This window comes from Eimeria acervulina, genomic scaffold (assembly GCF_000499425.1).
Source record: "Eimeria acervulina Houghton genomic scaffold, Eah_scaff317, whole genome shotgun sequence".
Classification (NCBI taxonomy): Eukaryota; Apicomplexa; class Conoidasida; order Eucoccidiorida; family Eimeriidae; genus Eimeria; species Eimeria acervulina.
In genome coordinates, this window is record NW_013549891.1 from 1 (window position 1) to 15,981 (window position 15,981).

General features: G+C 47.9%; 2 protein-coding genes across 2 annotated transcripts; one reads left to right on the forward strand and one right to left on the reverse strand.

The window, feature by feature from the left end:
- Nucleotides 1-4,354: 4,354 nt before the first annotated feature.
- EAH_00032620 (oligoendopeptidase F, putative) lies at nt 4,355-5,811 on the forward strand (the record flags this gene model as incomplete). Its single annotated transcript, XM_013395980.1, has 2 exons — nt 4,355-4,994; nt 5,696-5,811. 2 exons carry the CDS (start codon nt 4,355-4,357, stop codon nt 5,809-5,811), a joined length of 756 nt encoding a protein of 251 aa, XP_013251434.1.
- Nucleotides 5,812-8,891: 3,080 nt separating this feature from the next.
- Nucleotides 8,892-12,715, reverse strand: EAH_00032630 (hypothetical protein; the record flags this gene model as incomplete). Its single annotated transcript, XM_013395981.1, has 6 exons — nt 8,892-9,249; nt 10,045-10,456; nt 10,685-10,908; nt 11,259-11,789; nt 11,927-12,011; nt 12,604-12,715. The coding sequence occupies 6 exons, from the start codon at nt 12,713-12,715 to the stop codon at nt 8,892-8,894; spliced, it is 1,722 nt and encodes a 573-aa protein (XP_013251435.1).
- Nucleotides 12,716-15,981: the final 3,266 nt, after the last annotated feature.

Here is a 15,981-nt window from a genome sequence, read left to right on the forward strand (position 1 = left end):
GTACATGAAAACCAATAAAAATATACAAATATATATGAATCCACTTGTATATATATATATATATATGTCATGTATATATATATATATATATATAAATATATGTGTATATATATGTCATGTATATATATATATATAAGTATAAATATATGTATATATAAATGTCATGTATATCAACATATATATATATATATAAATATATGCGTGTGCTTATACTGTTACTGTTATATATAGAGAAATGAATATATAAGAATATATATTACATGTGAACATGTAAACAAACAGATAATGCACATATGCATGTATATATACAAATATATATATATATATATATTTATGTATACGCATATATATATATATAATATATATATACATATATGTACATGTAAACAAATGCGTGAAGGAATATAAATAGATACGAATAAATAAATACAAGTAGTAAGGGTGCATATATAAATATATATATAAACATATATATATATATGAATATATAAATATATAAAAATAAATAAATAAATAAATAAATATGTATATATATACACGTACATATATGTCTTGTTTTGTTTTGTTTGTTTGTTTGTTTGTTTGTTTGCGAATGAACAAAATAAAATGCGTTCAGTCGTTTAACTTCTGGGATCGGCTCGCTCCCGTGTCTTTATCGGATGTGGGGTGTACATACACCTGGGCTTCTGCAGTGTCTTTGGTGAAGAAAGGGTTTGCTGCTTTGCTGCCCTTTTGCTCGTCCAAGTTTGAACTGCTGCTGCAGCAGCAAAGGATTGATGCAGCAGCAACAGCAGGCAAACGTACAGGAAACTATACAAGATTAGCAACCCCTCAGACAGGGCCTTTCATTCTTCTCTCTTTCACAGGATCGCGCAAAGATGTGCTTGCACTAGCCAGAGAAGCGGGTTAGATCCTACCGAAACCCTAAACCCTAAACCCTAAACCCTACACACTCTTCTCCCTCTTACTAGGGCATGCAAAAATGTGCTTGCACTAGCCAGAGAAGCGGGTTAGATCGTGTCGAAACCCTAAACCCGAAACCCTAAACCCTAAACCTTAAACCCTACACGTTCATCTCTCCATCTTACTAGGGCACGCAAAGATGTGCTTGCACTAGCCAGAGAAGCGGGTTAGATCGTATCGAAACCCTAAACCCTAAACCCTAAACCCTCAACCCTAAACCCTAAACCCTAAACCCTACACGTTCTTCTCCCTCTTACTAGGGCATGCAAAGATGTGCTCTCACTAGCCAGGGAAGCGGGCTAGATCGCATCGAAACCCTAAACCCTAAACCCTAAACCCTACACGTTTTTCTCTCTTTTACTAGGGATTGCAAGGATGTGCTTGCACTAGGCAGGGAAGCGGGTTAGATCGTATCGAAACCCTAAACCCTAAACCCTAGACCCTAAACCCTACACCTTTTTCTCTCTTTTACTGGGGCATGTATGCATATTGTTGCACTAGGCAGAGAAGCTGGTAAGATGCTATCTAAACCCTAAACCCTAAAGCTAGCCCTCACGCTCTAAACCCTAATCTCCAAGCATTATTTCTAACACCGTAGAGCGTATAAGCTAGAGGGTAAACGCTGAAGCCCTAGCTTGCTGCCAAACCCTAGCAAACCCTAGCAAACCCTAGCAAACCCTAGCAAACCCTAGCAAACCCTAACAAACCCTAACAAACCCTAGCAAACCCTAGCAAGCCCTAACAAACCCTAACAAACCCTAGAGAGCGAAGCGCACCCGCATCAATATCCTTCGTGTTGTTTGTCTGCTGTCTCCGTTTGAGAAACTGCAGATGACAGATTAAAGAGGGTTTGCTGCAGGGGTGTTGTTTGTTTGTAGCTGTCTCTCTTTGTTGTTTCTTTATCTCTTGCGGTGTATGCACGTTGGAGTGTATGCATGATGCTGGGCTTCACCCTTTTTTCTGTCTTTGTTTGCATTTGTCTCCTCCTGCCCACTGCTGTTGTTTTAATATATCTTTAGGTGTATCCTCACCTCCATCAGGTGTCTCCTTTTGTCTCTTTCTATCTACCGCATTGTGTTTAGGGTTTAGAGTTTAGGGTTTAGGGTTTGTATCAGCGTTTGTGCTGTGGCGTTGTTTTGCTGAAGGCCTTCTCGAGCCCCATCCATGATTAGGGTTTAGAGTCTAGGCTTTAGGGTTTACGGTTTAGGGCTTATTTAGGGTGTTTAGGGTTTAGGGTATACGGTTTAGGGAGTTGTCGTTTTGTTTAGGGTTTAGGGTTTCATGCGTTGGGGTTTAGGGTTTTAAAGCAAGGATTGATGCTGGGCTGTTCTTCTGTGTCCCTCTACTTTTAGGGTTAGGGTTTGGGGTTTAAGTGCTAGGGTTTAGGGTTTAGGGTTTATGTTCTAGGGTCTAGGGTTTAGGGATTAAGTTCTAGGGTTTAGGGTTTAGGGTTTATTTAGGGTTTAGGGGGTGCGGCATCCGGTATAGGGTTTATTGCTTATAGCCGAGACTTTGTTTTTTATTTATTATGTATTATTATTTATTATTTATTTATTGTTTATCAATTGTTATTTATTTATCCTTCATTATTTATTTTATAACATTTGTTTTTGTTATTTACAGTGTACGTTTTATTGTTTATTGCGCAGTATGCATTTTCTTAATTTCTTCTGTCTTGTTTGTTGTTTATTGTTTGTTGTTTATTGTTTGTGTTTAGGGTTTAGGGTTTAGGGTTTAGGGTTTATTATTATTTGTTTGTTTGTGTATTATATGTGTGTATTATTAATTAAATATATTATATAAAATATAATCCTAAATAATACACTGCATATTAACTACGTTCTTCTCTATATATTCTTTTGTTTTGTTTATTTTTTCTTGTCTATCTTTAGCTTACGCATGCTTACTGTCTCTTCGAGCTCCTCTCGGTATTTTAAGCTGGGGACCACCCCCTGCAGTTGGCGAGACATTTGCACGTCTAGGAGAAATAATAGCAAATAAACAATTACGATTAAACGCTACAAATAATGCAGACAGACTCGCACAGGTAAACTGTGTTTGTTTGTTTGTCTGTTTATTTGTTTGTTTGTTTGTTCGTTTGTTTGTTTGTTTGTTTGTTTGTTTGTTTGTTCGTTCAAGCTCTATCTCGCTCGCTACAGAGCTCTTCTAGGGTTTAGGGTTTAGGGTTTAGGGTTTAGGGTTTGTTTGTAGGTAATGGGCGAACTTGATAATGCCGTGAACTCCATACTCAGACAAGTATCATATGACCGATTCGAGGTATGCCTAAATTCTAAACCCTAAACCCTAAACCCTAACCCTAAACCCTAAACCCTAAACCCTTGTTGGCTTTGTGGGGTTCGACAGGAGTTGGTTCATGAGGCTCGCGAAGAAGGTCTTTTGTTTCCAGAGCAGCTGGGGGAGCTCTGGCTACAGGCAACCCAGTGAGTAGCTGCAGCAGCAGCAGCAGCAGCAGCAGTTGCTGCTGCTGCTGCTGCTGTTGCTGCTGCAGTACCTGAAAGGGCAGCAAACTGCGGTCAAAGGGCTTATGGTGTTAGTTCAGCAAGAAAGGAGACACAACAAAGGAGACAGACAGAAGAAGAGACAAGGGAGACAGGAGAAGCAGCAGCAGCAGCAAGACAGAGAGCCCTGGGCTAGCTAGACTGCACAGCAGCAAACCAACATAGGAGGCAAACAGGCTAGCTGTTAGCTAGCTAGCTAGCTCGCCATCTCTAGCTAGCTAGCTAGCTAGCTAGCTAGCTAGCTATCTAACTAGAGGGGCATAGAGCGTAAGAACCGACAGATAGAGTGCAGGTAGTTGACCGTTTAGCTAGCTAGCTAGCTAGCTAGCTAGCTGACGAGGGAACGCAGAAAATGGATGAGAGGGACGAGGGCCTGGGCGCTGTTGGGGCTGTATCCCAATTGCTAGGGGGAGCGGAGGCTAATAGCTAGTTAGCTAGTTAGCTAGCCAGCTAGCTGGATAGCTAACTAGCTAGCTAGCTAACTAGCTAGCTAGCCAGCTAGCTAGCTAGCCAGTTAGCCCCTGATCCCCCCAACTATATATAGGCTAGCTAGCTAACTGGCTAGCTAGCCAGCTAGCTAGCTAGCGGGTGGAGATTGCTGACACCGCAGGATTTTGGCGGAGTGAATAGGAGAAGAAATAAAGATAATGAGTAATGTTTAAGTTTGTGCTTATGCTTCTTTTTGCGTTTGTTTATCTGTATGTTTGCTTTCAAGAAAAATATATGTAATTATAGAGAAAGATAAACGTACACATAAACACAAAACAACATAAACATAAACATAAACATAAACAGAAGCAAAAACAATAAAGACGCCAGCATAAATTTGTTTGTTTTTATGTTTATTTCTGTGTTTTGCTTTTTTCAGAGAAATGTTCGGTGCTGGGGGTTCGCTGTTTGACTCTTTTGGGCCGATCCACCGCACGTGGGCCTTAGTAATGCATTTTCATACATCTCCATTTGGGGTATATCTATTTGCTTTAGCTCAGCTAGCAGCAGATTTGCTGCTGCGGCTGCTGCAGCAGCAGCCAACCCAAGCGCAGCAAAAGCTGCTCGCCCTCCTTACGCAAAGTAAACCAAATACAACTCCTAAACAACAGCAGCAGCAAAAACAGCAGCAGCTGTTCAACTCCTCAGTCAAGGAACCAGAAGGAGGAGGAGACAAGAAAGCAACAGCAGCAGCAGCAGCAGCAGCAGCAGCAAGAGCCACAGCAGCAGAGCAGCAGCAAAGCAAAAGGAAAATAAATGAAGCAGACGAGTCCGACGCAATAACGACGGACTCCGAAGGGGACTATTTCCACCCTGGAGACGATCCTGGAGACGACCCCACACGCGATCCCGGAGACGATCCCAGACACGATCCCAGACACGATCCCAGGCACGATCCCAGAGATAGAGACAACTTGAATGAATTAGCAGAAGAACAGCTCCTTTTCTCTCAACTCTTTGAAACCCTCGACCTCAACCCCCACGATGTCGCTGTCTGGCAGGAGGCTCTCAAAAACCACTTAGGTAGCAGCAGCAGCAGCAGCAGCAGCAGCAGCAGCAGCAGCAGCTTTTTTTGGTTGCTTGTTTATTTGTTTGTTTGTTTTTTTAGCAATGTTTGTCTCGGCTTAGTTTGTTGGATTGTTGTTTCTGTCTCTGTTTACTTCAGTGTTTTATCTTCTTTGTTTGTCTCTGTCTCCTTCTTATCTTTGTCTCTTTGTCTCTGTCCCTTTGTTCTTATCTTTGTCTCTTTGTCTCTGTCTCCTTCTTCTTATCTTTGTCTCTTTGTCTCTGTCTCGTTGTTCTTACCTTTTGTGTCTCTGTCTCTTCTCTGTGTCTCCGTCTCCTTTCTCTTTTTCTTTATCTTTTTCTGTCTCTGTTTTTTTTGCTTTTGTTTTGTGTCTCTCTTTCTTTTCTCTGTCTCCTTTGTCTTTCTCTGCTTCTTTTGTTTCTTTCTGTTGTTTATCTGGTTTTCTGTCTCTGCTCTCTCTCCTTATCTCTCTCTGTGTCTCTCTGTCTCTCTCTGTCTCTCTCTCTCTCTGTCTCTCTCTCTCTCTCTGTCCCTCTCTCTGTCTCTCTCTCTCTCTCTCTGTCCCTCGCTCTGTCTCTCTCTCTCTCTCTCTGTCTCTGTCTCTCTCTGTCTCTTTGTCTCTCTTTCTTTGCTTGCACTATGTAAATATTTTAAGATTGGTCTGTATTTGGTGTTTATGTTTCGGGTGTATATGCAGGTAGTTTGTTAGATGAAGCGGAGGACTTGTGGCGGGTGATGTCTCAAAAGAATCGTTCAGGTGTACATACACCTAAAACAAAGCAAACAATTGGTGTAGAGGAGACAAATAAATAAATGTTCTTTATTTTCTTCTTCTTTAAACAACGCAAAGGACAAATAAAAATAAAATAAATTAACACACAAATTAATATTCATACATACTCTCAGGTGTATGCATGCAACTGCGATGATGTTTATTTGCTTGAACTTGTCTCTATTTTTTTCTCTCTTTGTCTGTCCTCGTTAACTTCTTTTTTCTAGCTAGAGTGTCTCCTCCGCTGCTGCTGCTGCTGCTGCTGCTGCAGTATTTATGTTGAACCCCTAGCTTGCAGCAGCTCCTTTGATGCAGCAGCAGCAACTTGCATGCGACACAGAGACATTCTTGCTGCTGCGGAAACAGCAGCAAGAGAAGGAGACAGCTAGCTGGTGATGCTGCTGCTGCTGCTGATCCAGGCTGCACAGCAGCAGCAGCAGCAGCAGCAATAACAGCAGCAACAACCGCAACAAACCGTTTTGGTCGTTGCAATAGGTGTACACAGCACTCTAGGCTCTCCTGATAGCAGCCTGCAAACCCTAAACCCTAAACCCTAAACCCTAAACCCTACACTACTACCTAGGAAAGCTTCTGAAGATTAAAGGCCTAACTAAGGCAGCTTAACGCTAGCATCAAGGCATCTCTTGCTGCTGCGAGTTTTGCTGCTGCAGCTGCAGCTGCTGCAGCTGTTACTGCTGTCGCTGCTACACCGGCTACAGATATTGCTGCTGTTGATGATGTTGCTGCTGTTGCTGCTGCAGCGGGTAGTGGTGCTGCTGCTGCTCTTGCTGCTGTTGGTCTTAATGCAGATATCTTTAAATTAAGCATAAAACATCAACACTAGATTTGTGTGTATGGTATAGGCCATCGGCCCAGAGCCCCCAGCACCCTAAACCCTAAACCCTAAACCCTAAACCCTTGCTAAGCCATGAGGAAGCTAAACCTCCTCATAATGAATAAAAACAAGACAAGATTCTGTAAACCCTAAACCTTCGCTCTCGCCGCATCTGAGACGAAGCTGTCCCACTACTGGTGACTTCCAGGAGACTTAGGGTTTAGGGTTTAGGGTTTAGGGTTTAGGGTTTGTGTACACTGTAACACAAATATTAAGGCTAAATTAACAAAGAAGTTTTCATTTTTACTGAGGCCTTCGGAGTACAATACGCGAGAGCAGGATCAGCCGATCCGCCTGTCGGAGGCGGGGCCCTAAACCCAAAACCCTAAACCCTAAACCCTAAACCCTAAACCCTAAACCCTAAACCCAGAATTCTAAACCCCGAGTTATGACTTTCCTTCTTGATTAAATTTTGTGTTGTTTTTGTTTTTATTGGGTCGGCGTTAGCGGAGCTTCGCAGTGAAGCGTAGCATTCCGCTGCAGTCCCTAAACCCTAAACCCTAAACCCTAAACCCTAAACCCTAAACCCTAGGATGGCGGAGGCTCTGGTGAAGGCTGTGTTGCGTGGCGATGAAGAGGCCGTGAGGCGGCTGCTCGAGGAGGGCGCGGACCCCTCTGCTGTTACCAAGAAGGGCTGTGAGATACCTAGCAGCAGCAGCAGCAGCAGCGCGAGAGCAGCAGCAGCAGCAGCAGCAATGACATAGGCTGCGCATACACCCAAGGAAACTGCAAGGAAGCATCAACACACGACAAAGGAGGCCCAGAGACACATGCAACCCCAGACAGCATAGCAGCTGCATTGTGTCCTATTGCTGCTGCTGATGCTGCTGCTGCTGCTGCTGCTGCTGCAGTGTCTGCGTTGCACGTTGCTGCTCGAGAAGGAGACCCCCTCGTGCTGGCTGCCATCCTGGAGTCCCCTGCAATATTCATCAACTCTCCAGATGTACTTTGCTGCTCTTGCTGCTGCTGCTCTTGCTGCTGCTCCTGCTGCTGCTGCTGCTGTTGCAGCTGCTCTCGTTGCTGCTGCTCTCGTTGCTGATGCTCTCGTTGCTGCTGCTCTTGCTGCTGCTGTTGCTCGTGCTACTGCTGTTGCTGTTGCTGATGCTCTCGTTAGTGCTGCTCTCGTTGATGCTGCTCTTGTTGCTGCTGCTTTTGCTTCTGCTGCCCTTGGTCCTGCGCGCTCGTGTTGCTGCTGCTGTTGCTGCTGCTGCTGCTCCTGCCATTGTTGCTGCTGCAGGTGCTGATGCTGCTGCTGCGGCTCCTGTTACTCGTGCAGCTGCTGGATTTTTTGCTGCTGCTGCTACTGCTTTTGCTGCTGCACTTGCTGTTGTCTCTCTTAGTGGGGCGCCTCCTCATGCTGTTATTTCTTCTGCTATTTTTGCTGCCTGCTGCTGCTGCTGCTGCTGTTGCTGCTGCTGCTTTGCTGCAGCGAGACAACGGCTACACTGCGCTCTTGCACGCGATCTCAGGTTGCCGAGGAGAACAGTCAATAGTCAGGCAAAGTGCGCCCGCTGCTGCTGCTGCTGCTGCTGTGTTGCTGCTGCTGCTGCTTTTGTTGTTGTTGCTGCTGCTGCTGATGCGGATGCTGTTGCTGCTGCTCTTTACTCTCGCGTTGCGTCTGCGCTTTACCTAGAATCATACTGCGTCTGTTGCTGCTGTTGTTGTTTCTGCTACTGCTGCTGGGAATTGTGCTGCTCCTGCTGCTGCAGCAGCAGCATTTGCCGCTGCTGTTGCGCGAGTGGCTGAGGTGTACATGCAGCTCGTTCTGCTGCTGCTTGCGTCTGTGCTTAGTTTTGAGTGTTAATGGCTGCGACCCGAAAGCAACCGACAAAGAAAAAAACAACGTGCGTTTGCTGCTGCTGCTGCAGCCCCAGTCTGCTTCGCTTCTGTTGCTGCTGCTGCTGTTGCTGCTGCTGCTGCTTCTGCTGCTGCTGCTCCTGCTGCAGGTGATGCATGCGGGTTTTATATCTTTTGAATTGCTGCTGCTGCTGCCTTTCTGTTGCTGTGCGCCTGCAGGGCCTGCATTTAGCTGCCAGTAAGGTTGCTGCTGTTTTCGCTGCTGCTGCTGCTGCTGCTGCTGCTGCTGCTGCCTGCCCTGCCTGTAAGTAGGTGCGCTGCATGCGTTATTGCTGCTGGTTTTGCTGTTGCTGCTGCTGCAGCGATGGGTCAGACGGAAGTCGTGTCTCTGCTACTCAACCGAGGGGTCCCTCGCGAAGCGACCAATGCTTATGGAGGTGTGCTGCTGCTGTTGCTGCTGCTGGTGCTGCCGTTGCTGCTGATACTGCTGCTGCGGATGCTGATGGTGCTGCTACTGTTGGTGATGCTGCTGGTGGTGCGGCTGCTGTTGGTGGCGCTGCTGCTGCTGCTGGTGGTGGTGGAGGTGCTGCTGCCGCTGCTGCTGCTACTGCTGCTGCTGCTGCTTGGGTTGCTGCTGCTACTGCTGCTGCTGGTGCTGCTGCCGCGGTTGGTGCTGCTGCTGGTGGTGGTGGTGCTGCAGCTGTTGGTGCTCCTGCTGATGCTGCTGCTGCAGCATAGTACGCACATGTTTCCTGCTGCTGTTGCAGTGGCTTCTTGCTGTTGGCTACTTAGCACGGCAGCGGCTGCAGCTGCAGCATATTTGCCTCTGCTGCTGCTGCTGCTGCTGCTGCTGCGGTGTACACGCAGATACCCCGCTGCATTTAGCACTAAAGGAGGGAAATGAGGAGACCGCGCTGCTGCTGCTGCAGCGGGGGGCCAACCCCAATGCTAAGGACGCTGCAGGCGCCACCCCGCTGTCAGTGCTGCAGCAGCAGCAGCAACAGTAGCAGCAGCACAAGCAGCAGTAGCAGTACCAGTAGCAGCAGCAGCACCAGTAGCTGCAGCAGTAGCCGTAGCAGCAGCAGTAGCAGTAGCCGTAGCAGCAGCAGTAGCAGAAGCAGCAGCAGTAGCCGTAGCAGCAGCAGCAGCAGCAGAAGCAGCAGCAGCAGCAGCAGCAGCACCAAAGGTACCAGTAGTTGTGTAGCAGCGCTCCTAGCAAGACGCGTGACTGTTGCTGCTGCAGCCCAGCCAACAGATGTAGCAGCAACGAGCTTGAAACCGCAGCAACAGGAGCAGCAGCAACAACAGAAGGAGCAGCACCAATAACAGCAGCAGCAACAGCAGCCCAATCTGCACTAAGTGCTTCATCACAGTTTCGAGCCGAAGCAGACACAGCAGCAGCAACAACAACAACAACAGCAGCAGCAGCAACAGCAACGGCAGCAGCAGCAGCAACAGCAACAGCAGCAGCAGCAACAGCAGCAGCAGTATGTGTGTATGTGCTTGCTGCTGCAGCCACATTGCAGTTGGCAACAGGCTGCTGTCTGCTGCAGTTCAAATAATAAACAGCAAAAAGTTTGACCCCGATGAATGCAGAGACGCAGAAGGGAATACCCCAATGCATGTTGCTGCTGAAGAGGTGGGCTTCTGCTGCTGCTGCTGCTGTTGGTGGTGGTGGTGGTGCTGCTGCTGTTGCTGTTCCTGCTGCTGCTGCTGCTGCTGCTTCTCTAAGGTGGCAAGGAAACGAGCGCGTGTAGCGGTGAAGACCCACAGGGATGCAACAGCAGCAGAAGCAGCAGCAGCAGCACCACCACCACCACCAGCTGCTGCTGCTGCTGCTGCTTTCCCTTTTGCTGTTGTTATTGCTGCCATTGGCACTGCGGTTCCTGCTGATGAATACTCCGCTGCTGCTGCTGCTGATGCTGCTGCTGCTGCTGCTGCTGCTGCAGGGTCTGAGCACTCTGATGCAGCAACTACAGGAGGCAGGGTTTTCCCTTGACACCCCCAACTTGGCAGGTACGCAGCAGCAGCAGCAGCAGCAGCAGCAGCAGGAGCAGTAGAATGTGCCGCTGCAGCAGCAGCAGCACAAGATGCAGCAGCAACAGCAGCAACATCGACAGCAGCAACAACACCAACAGCAGCAAAATCTTTTACTTGTATTCAGGATTAACTCCCGCTGCTATTACTGAGAGGAGGAAACACCAAATGGAGGTGAAAGATACACCTAGTTTGCTGCTGCTGCTGCAGCAGCAGAGGCTGCTGCTCCTGCTGCTTGGACGCAGATGCGTCCTGTGCACACCTTTGCTGCTGCTGCTGAGGCTGCTGCTGCCGCTGCTGCTGCTGCTGTTGCTGCTGCTGCTGCAAGCAAGGTCCCGAGTCATTGTTTGTTTTGCGCTGTTTAGGAGGAGGAGTCAAAGAGGCGCGCTGCGCTGCAGGTACATCCTTCCTGCAGCAGCAGCAGCAGCAGCAGCAAGTGCAGCAACTGCAGCAAAAGCTGCTCCACCCATTGGCGTAGTTGCAGAATCCCCAGGAGCAGCAGCAGCAGCAGCAGCAACAGCAAAATCAGCGAACGCTCCTCCCACTAAAGCCTTCTTTTCTGCTGCTACTGCTGTTGCTGCTGCTGCTGCATCTGTGTTTGCTGCTGCAGGAGCGGGGGGAGCGGAAGAGACAGCAAGCAGCAGCAGCCATGCAGCAGACAGAAGTAACTGCCTTTTGTGTTGCTGCTGATCTTTCGCACGCTGTGCAAGAGACATTTTATAGAAAGAGGTTTATCTACGTTGACGAGGCCTTCCTCACACTCGATGTAATCTGCTGCTGCTGCTGCTGCTGCTGCTGCTGCTGCTGCTGCTGGTGTTGCTGTTGTTGCTGTCGCTGCTGCTGATGCTGCTGATGCTGCTGCTGTTGTTGCTATTGCTGCTGTTGTTACTGCTGCTTCTGTTGTTGCTGCTGCGGTCGTTGCTGCTGCTGCTGCTGCTGTTGGTGGTGCTGTTGTTATTGCTGCTGCTGCTGTTTTTGGTGGTGATGCTGCTGTTGTTATTGCTGCTGTTGTGTTTGCCGCTGCTGCTGTTCTTGCTGCTGCTGCTGCTGCTTTGGGGGTTGGTGTGATGCTGGCCTCCCTGCTTTTCTTGCTTCCGTTTGCTTGGCGTTGCTGCTGTTGCTGTGGCTGTTGCTTCTGCTGCTGCTGCTGCTGCAGCTAGCCTTTTCTCTTCTGCAGCTGCATGCTGCATTATAATGTGTGCTTGCTGGCATGCGGCATCTCCTTTGCTGCTGTTGCCGTTGCTGTTGCTAATGCTGCTGCTGTTGCTGCTGCTGCTGCTGCTGCTGCTGCTGCAGGAGACAGATCTGCGTAAGATCGGCCTCAACGCTACCGAGCGTCTCGCCTTCAAGGAGGTAGAGTGCATACACGCAGCTGCATGCGGTTGCAGCAGCAGCAGCACTAGCAGCAGCAGCAGGAGCAGTAGCACCAAGAGTATGCTAACATCACCAGAGAAGATGACAGCGGGAGCTGCAGGCAGTTCTGCTGCTGCTGCTGCTGCGCTGTGCTGCAGGCTGTCGAGAACCGCAGGAAGGAGGAGATTAGACAGCGTAGGCGCTGCTGCTGCTGCTGCTGTCTTGCTGCTGCAGTTCCTCCCGTCGGGTTGCTGTTGCTGCTGTTACCTCGTTGCTACCTCACTCTGCTGCTGTCTCCCTGCTGCAGTTGCTTCTGCCCTGCTGCAGCAATTGCTGCTCCTTTAGTGTCTCCTCTGTTGCTGCAGTTGGCTGTCTTCTCTTTTATTGCTGCTAGCCATTGGCCTTTGCTTCCCTTGCTGCTGTTCATGATCATACTGTCTTGCTACTGCTGCTGTTGTTGCTGCTGCTGTTGCTGCTGCTGCTGTTGCTGCTGCTGTTTAGGCGAGCTTGAGGAAGAGGAGCAGAGGGTTGCTGCAGCTAAGCAGACACGCCGCCTTCGGATTGCTGCGTTCAGTAGGTTGTTGGCGCTGCTGTTGCTGCTGCTGCTGCTGCTGCTCATGCTACTGGAGTTGATGCTCCTAGAGCCGCCCCTGCTGCTGCTGCTGCTGCTTCGTCTGCTGCTGCTGCTGTTGCTGGGCATAGGGTTTGTTCTGGCGCTGTTGCTGCTGCTGCTGCCGCGGGTGCAGCTTACAGAATGGAGGCGTGACATGCAATCTCTTGTGCTGCTGCTGCTGCTGTTGCTGTTGCTGTTGCTGCTGCTGCGGCTCAGTCGTTGTACTTGCTGCCTTCGTGCTGCTGTACATTGGCTTGCAGCTGGTAGTGTTGCGACAGCAGCGCTAAGATGTCTCTTTCTTGCTGCTGCTCCTGCTGCTGCTGCTGCTGCTGCTGAGTTGCCAGATGGCAGCAGGCGGACAGGCGCGGCAACGCACGAACAGCAGCAGCAGCAACAACAACAAAAGCAGCAGCAGCAACAACAAACGGAGCATCTGCAGCAGCACCAGCAGGAGCAGCAGCTGCAGCTGCAGCATGTAGTAAACAAGCTGCTTCATCAGGTGTACAGTAACTGCTCAAGGCACAGCCTTGCAGCAGGTGGTGTTGCGGCTGCCACTGCACTTAGGCAGCAGCAGCAGCAGCAGCAGCAGCAGCAGCAGCAGGTTTGCGGCTGCTGTTGCTGCTGCTGCTGTAACTGCTGCAGCAGAGTTTTTCTGTGGGGAGATGGTCGCCTCCAAGAGACACTTCATTTCCTAAAGACTAGCGTTTTAACTGCAGTGTCTGCAGCATCACTTGCTGCTGCTGCTGCTGCTCCTATTGCTGCTGCTGCTGCTGCTGCTGCTGCTGCTGCTGCTGTTGCTTCTACTGCGTCTGAAGCCACTAGGCTGGGCATACACCGCACATGCAGCAGCAACCCCACAGGCGTTTTGCTATAATATATTTGTTTGTCTCTCTTTTGTTTATTATTTATCTGCTATATGTGTCTCTTGTCTTCTGTATATTATTTATTATCTACTGTCTCCTTTTGTCTTCTATTATCTTCTTTTTATTTATTTATTTCTCTCTCTTATTCTTCTGTCTCTCTTTGTCTCCTTCTTGAATTGCATTTGTCTCTGTTTATTATATATTTTGTGCTGCTTTCATCTGCTTGGCTGATCTCTGTCTGTTTCTTGTCTCCTTCGTCTCTGTAGCTGTCTCCTTATTACTTATCCCTGTCTCTTTATTGTTTATGTTTGTCTCTTCATTTATTTCTTTTGTCTGTCTCTTTATTTATAGCTTCTGTCTGTCCCTTTATTGTTTATGCTTGTCTCTTTTTTTATAGCTTTTGTCTGTCCCTTTATTTATTGCTTTTGTCTGTCTCTTTATTTATTGTTTATGTCTGTCTCTTTGTTGTTTATGTCTGTCTCTTTATTGTTTATGTCTGTCTCTTTATTGTTTTTGTCTGTCTCTTTATTTATTGTTTTTGTTTGTCTCTTTATTTATTGTTTATGTCTGTCTCTTTATTGTTTATGTCTGTCTCTTTATTGTTTTTGTTTGTCTCTTCGCGTGCGTCTGTCTCTTTGTTTGTCTCTGTCTTTTTTTGTCTCTTCTTCCTTGCATTGGCGGCTGTCTCCTTATTTTTATTTTATATTTATCTTTATTTATTTATTTATTTATTTATTTATTTGTTTGTTTATTTGTTTATCTTTATTGATTGTCGTTAATATTATTTTTGTCTATTTACTGTTTGCTGCTGCATTTTAATTGTCTTCCTGTCTCTTCATTGTTTATTATTATTATTATTATTATTATTATTATTATTATTATTATTTGTCTCTGTCTCTTTATTGTTTGTTATTATTATTATTAGTGATTACTATGAATAATTATCTTATTATTAGTTTTTGTCTGTCTCTTCTTCTGTCTCTTTCTGTTTATCTTTTGTCTCCTTGTCTGTCTCCTGTCTCCTCCTCCCGCTCTCTCTAAACCCTCCCCCTAAACCCTAAACCCTAAACCCTAAACCCTAAACAGTAAACCCTAAAACCTCATATGTCTATCAATATCCCTACCCCGGGCGGGCCGCTCTCAGGGTTTAGGGTTTAGGGTTTAGGGTTGAATAATAGCGAATCATCTGCAGCAGGTTAATATAATATAATGCAGCAGGAAGATAAGGGTTTAGGGTTTAGGGTTTAGGCAGTAGGAGAGTATTCAGAATCATCTGCAGCACGTTTATATAATGCAGCAGGATCATCTCCTCCTTCAATTTGCTGCGGGAGACCCGCAGCCTTTGCCTTCGCCCAAGCCATTGAGTAGTCTTGGGGTGTTAACCAAGAGCTCATCACTATAAAACGAGGCAGCTTGCTGCTGCTGCTGCTGCTGCTGCTGCTGCTACTGCTGCTGCTGCTGCTGCTGCTGCTGCTGCTGCCGTCGTCCAGCTTGAGGAGGCGGGAGTAGAGGTAACCTGAGAGCCACAAACAGCAGCAGCAGCAGCAGCAACTGAGACGCTATGACCAATTATGCTGCTGCTGCAGCAACAAACAGAGCGGCTACAAAGCCCCAGCAGCTGCTGACAGCAACACAAACAAGAAACAAATTTCTGTAGCAGCTGCAACAGCAGCTGCACGAGCCGCAGCAGAAGAAACAGTGGAGGCTGAAGCAAGAGCAGCAGGACCCACAAGTGCAGCAGCAGCAGCAGCAGGAGCAGCAGCAAGCGCAGCAGCAGCAGCGTATGTGAGTAGCTTACCTTGCTGCTGTTGAAAGAATCTATGTAGGTCTTTGATTTTTTCTATGGTTTTGTCTTCTTCTGTTTTGTCTGCATGCAGTTTGCTGAGGTGTACATACTGCTGCTGCGACTGCAGCGGGAACAGCTCATATGCTGTATCTTTGTCAGGGCAGGCGAAGCTAAACCCTAATGCACCGCCTGTTATGAAGCAAATACACCTGCCTATACACCCTAGCCATGTAGCCTTCTGCTCTGCATGAATCAATAGACGAGGGGCCATCCTGCTGCTGCTCCTGCTGCTGTTGCTGCTGCTGTTGCTGCTGCTGCTGCTGCTGCTGTTGCGGAGAGAGCGGGCAGAGTTATGCTGCAGCAGTATCCTGATCTACGAAAGGAGGCTGCCTCCGGGGTTTGCTGCTGCTGCTGATCCTGCTGCTGTTGACCCTGCTGCTGCTGCTGCTGCTGCCCCTATGACAAGGAGACTGTTGTACACCAGCAGCAGCAGCAGCAGCAGCAGCAGCAGCAGCAGCAGCAGCAGGTATACTACGAGGCGATGGCGAGGCCTTTGGGCCTCAACTGAAGAGTAGCATTGGAGACAGCAGAAACAGACGCCTCCAACTTTGAGGGTTTAGGGTTTAAAAGACTCACGATACACCTCGAGACTTTAGAATTTACTGTCGAGGGTTTAGGGTTTAGGGTTTAGGGTTTAGGGTTTGAGAACGCTTGAATGTGTACACTGCAGTGAACTGCTCCAACACCACCAAAATGAAGACGAAACCCCTAAAACATCATAAACTTGCGAAACAGGATCTGCTGCTGCTGCTGCAGCGGGAGTAGCAGCAGGGCAGCAGCAGCAGCAGCAGCAAGAGCTGCTGCTGC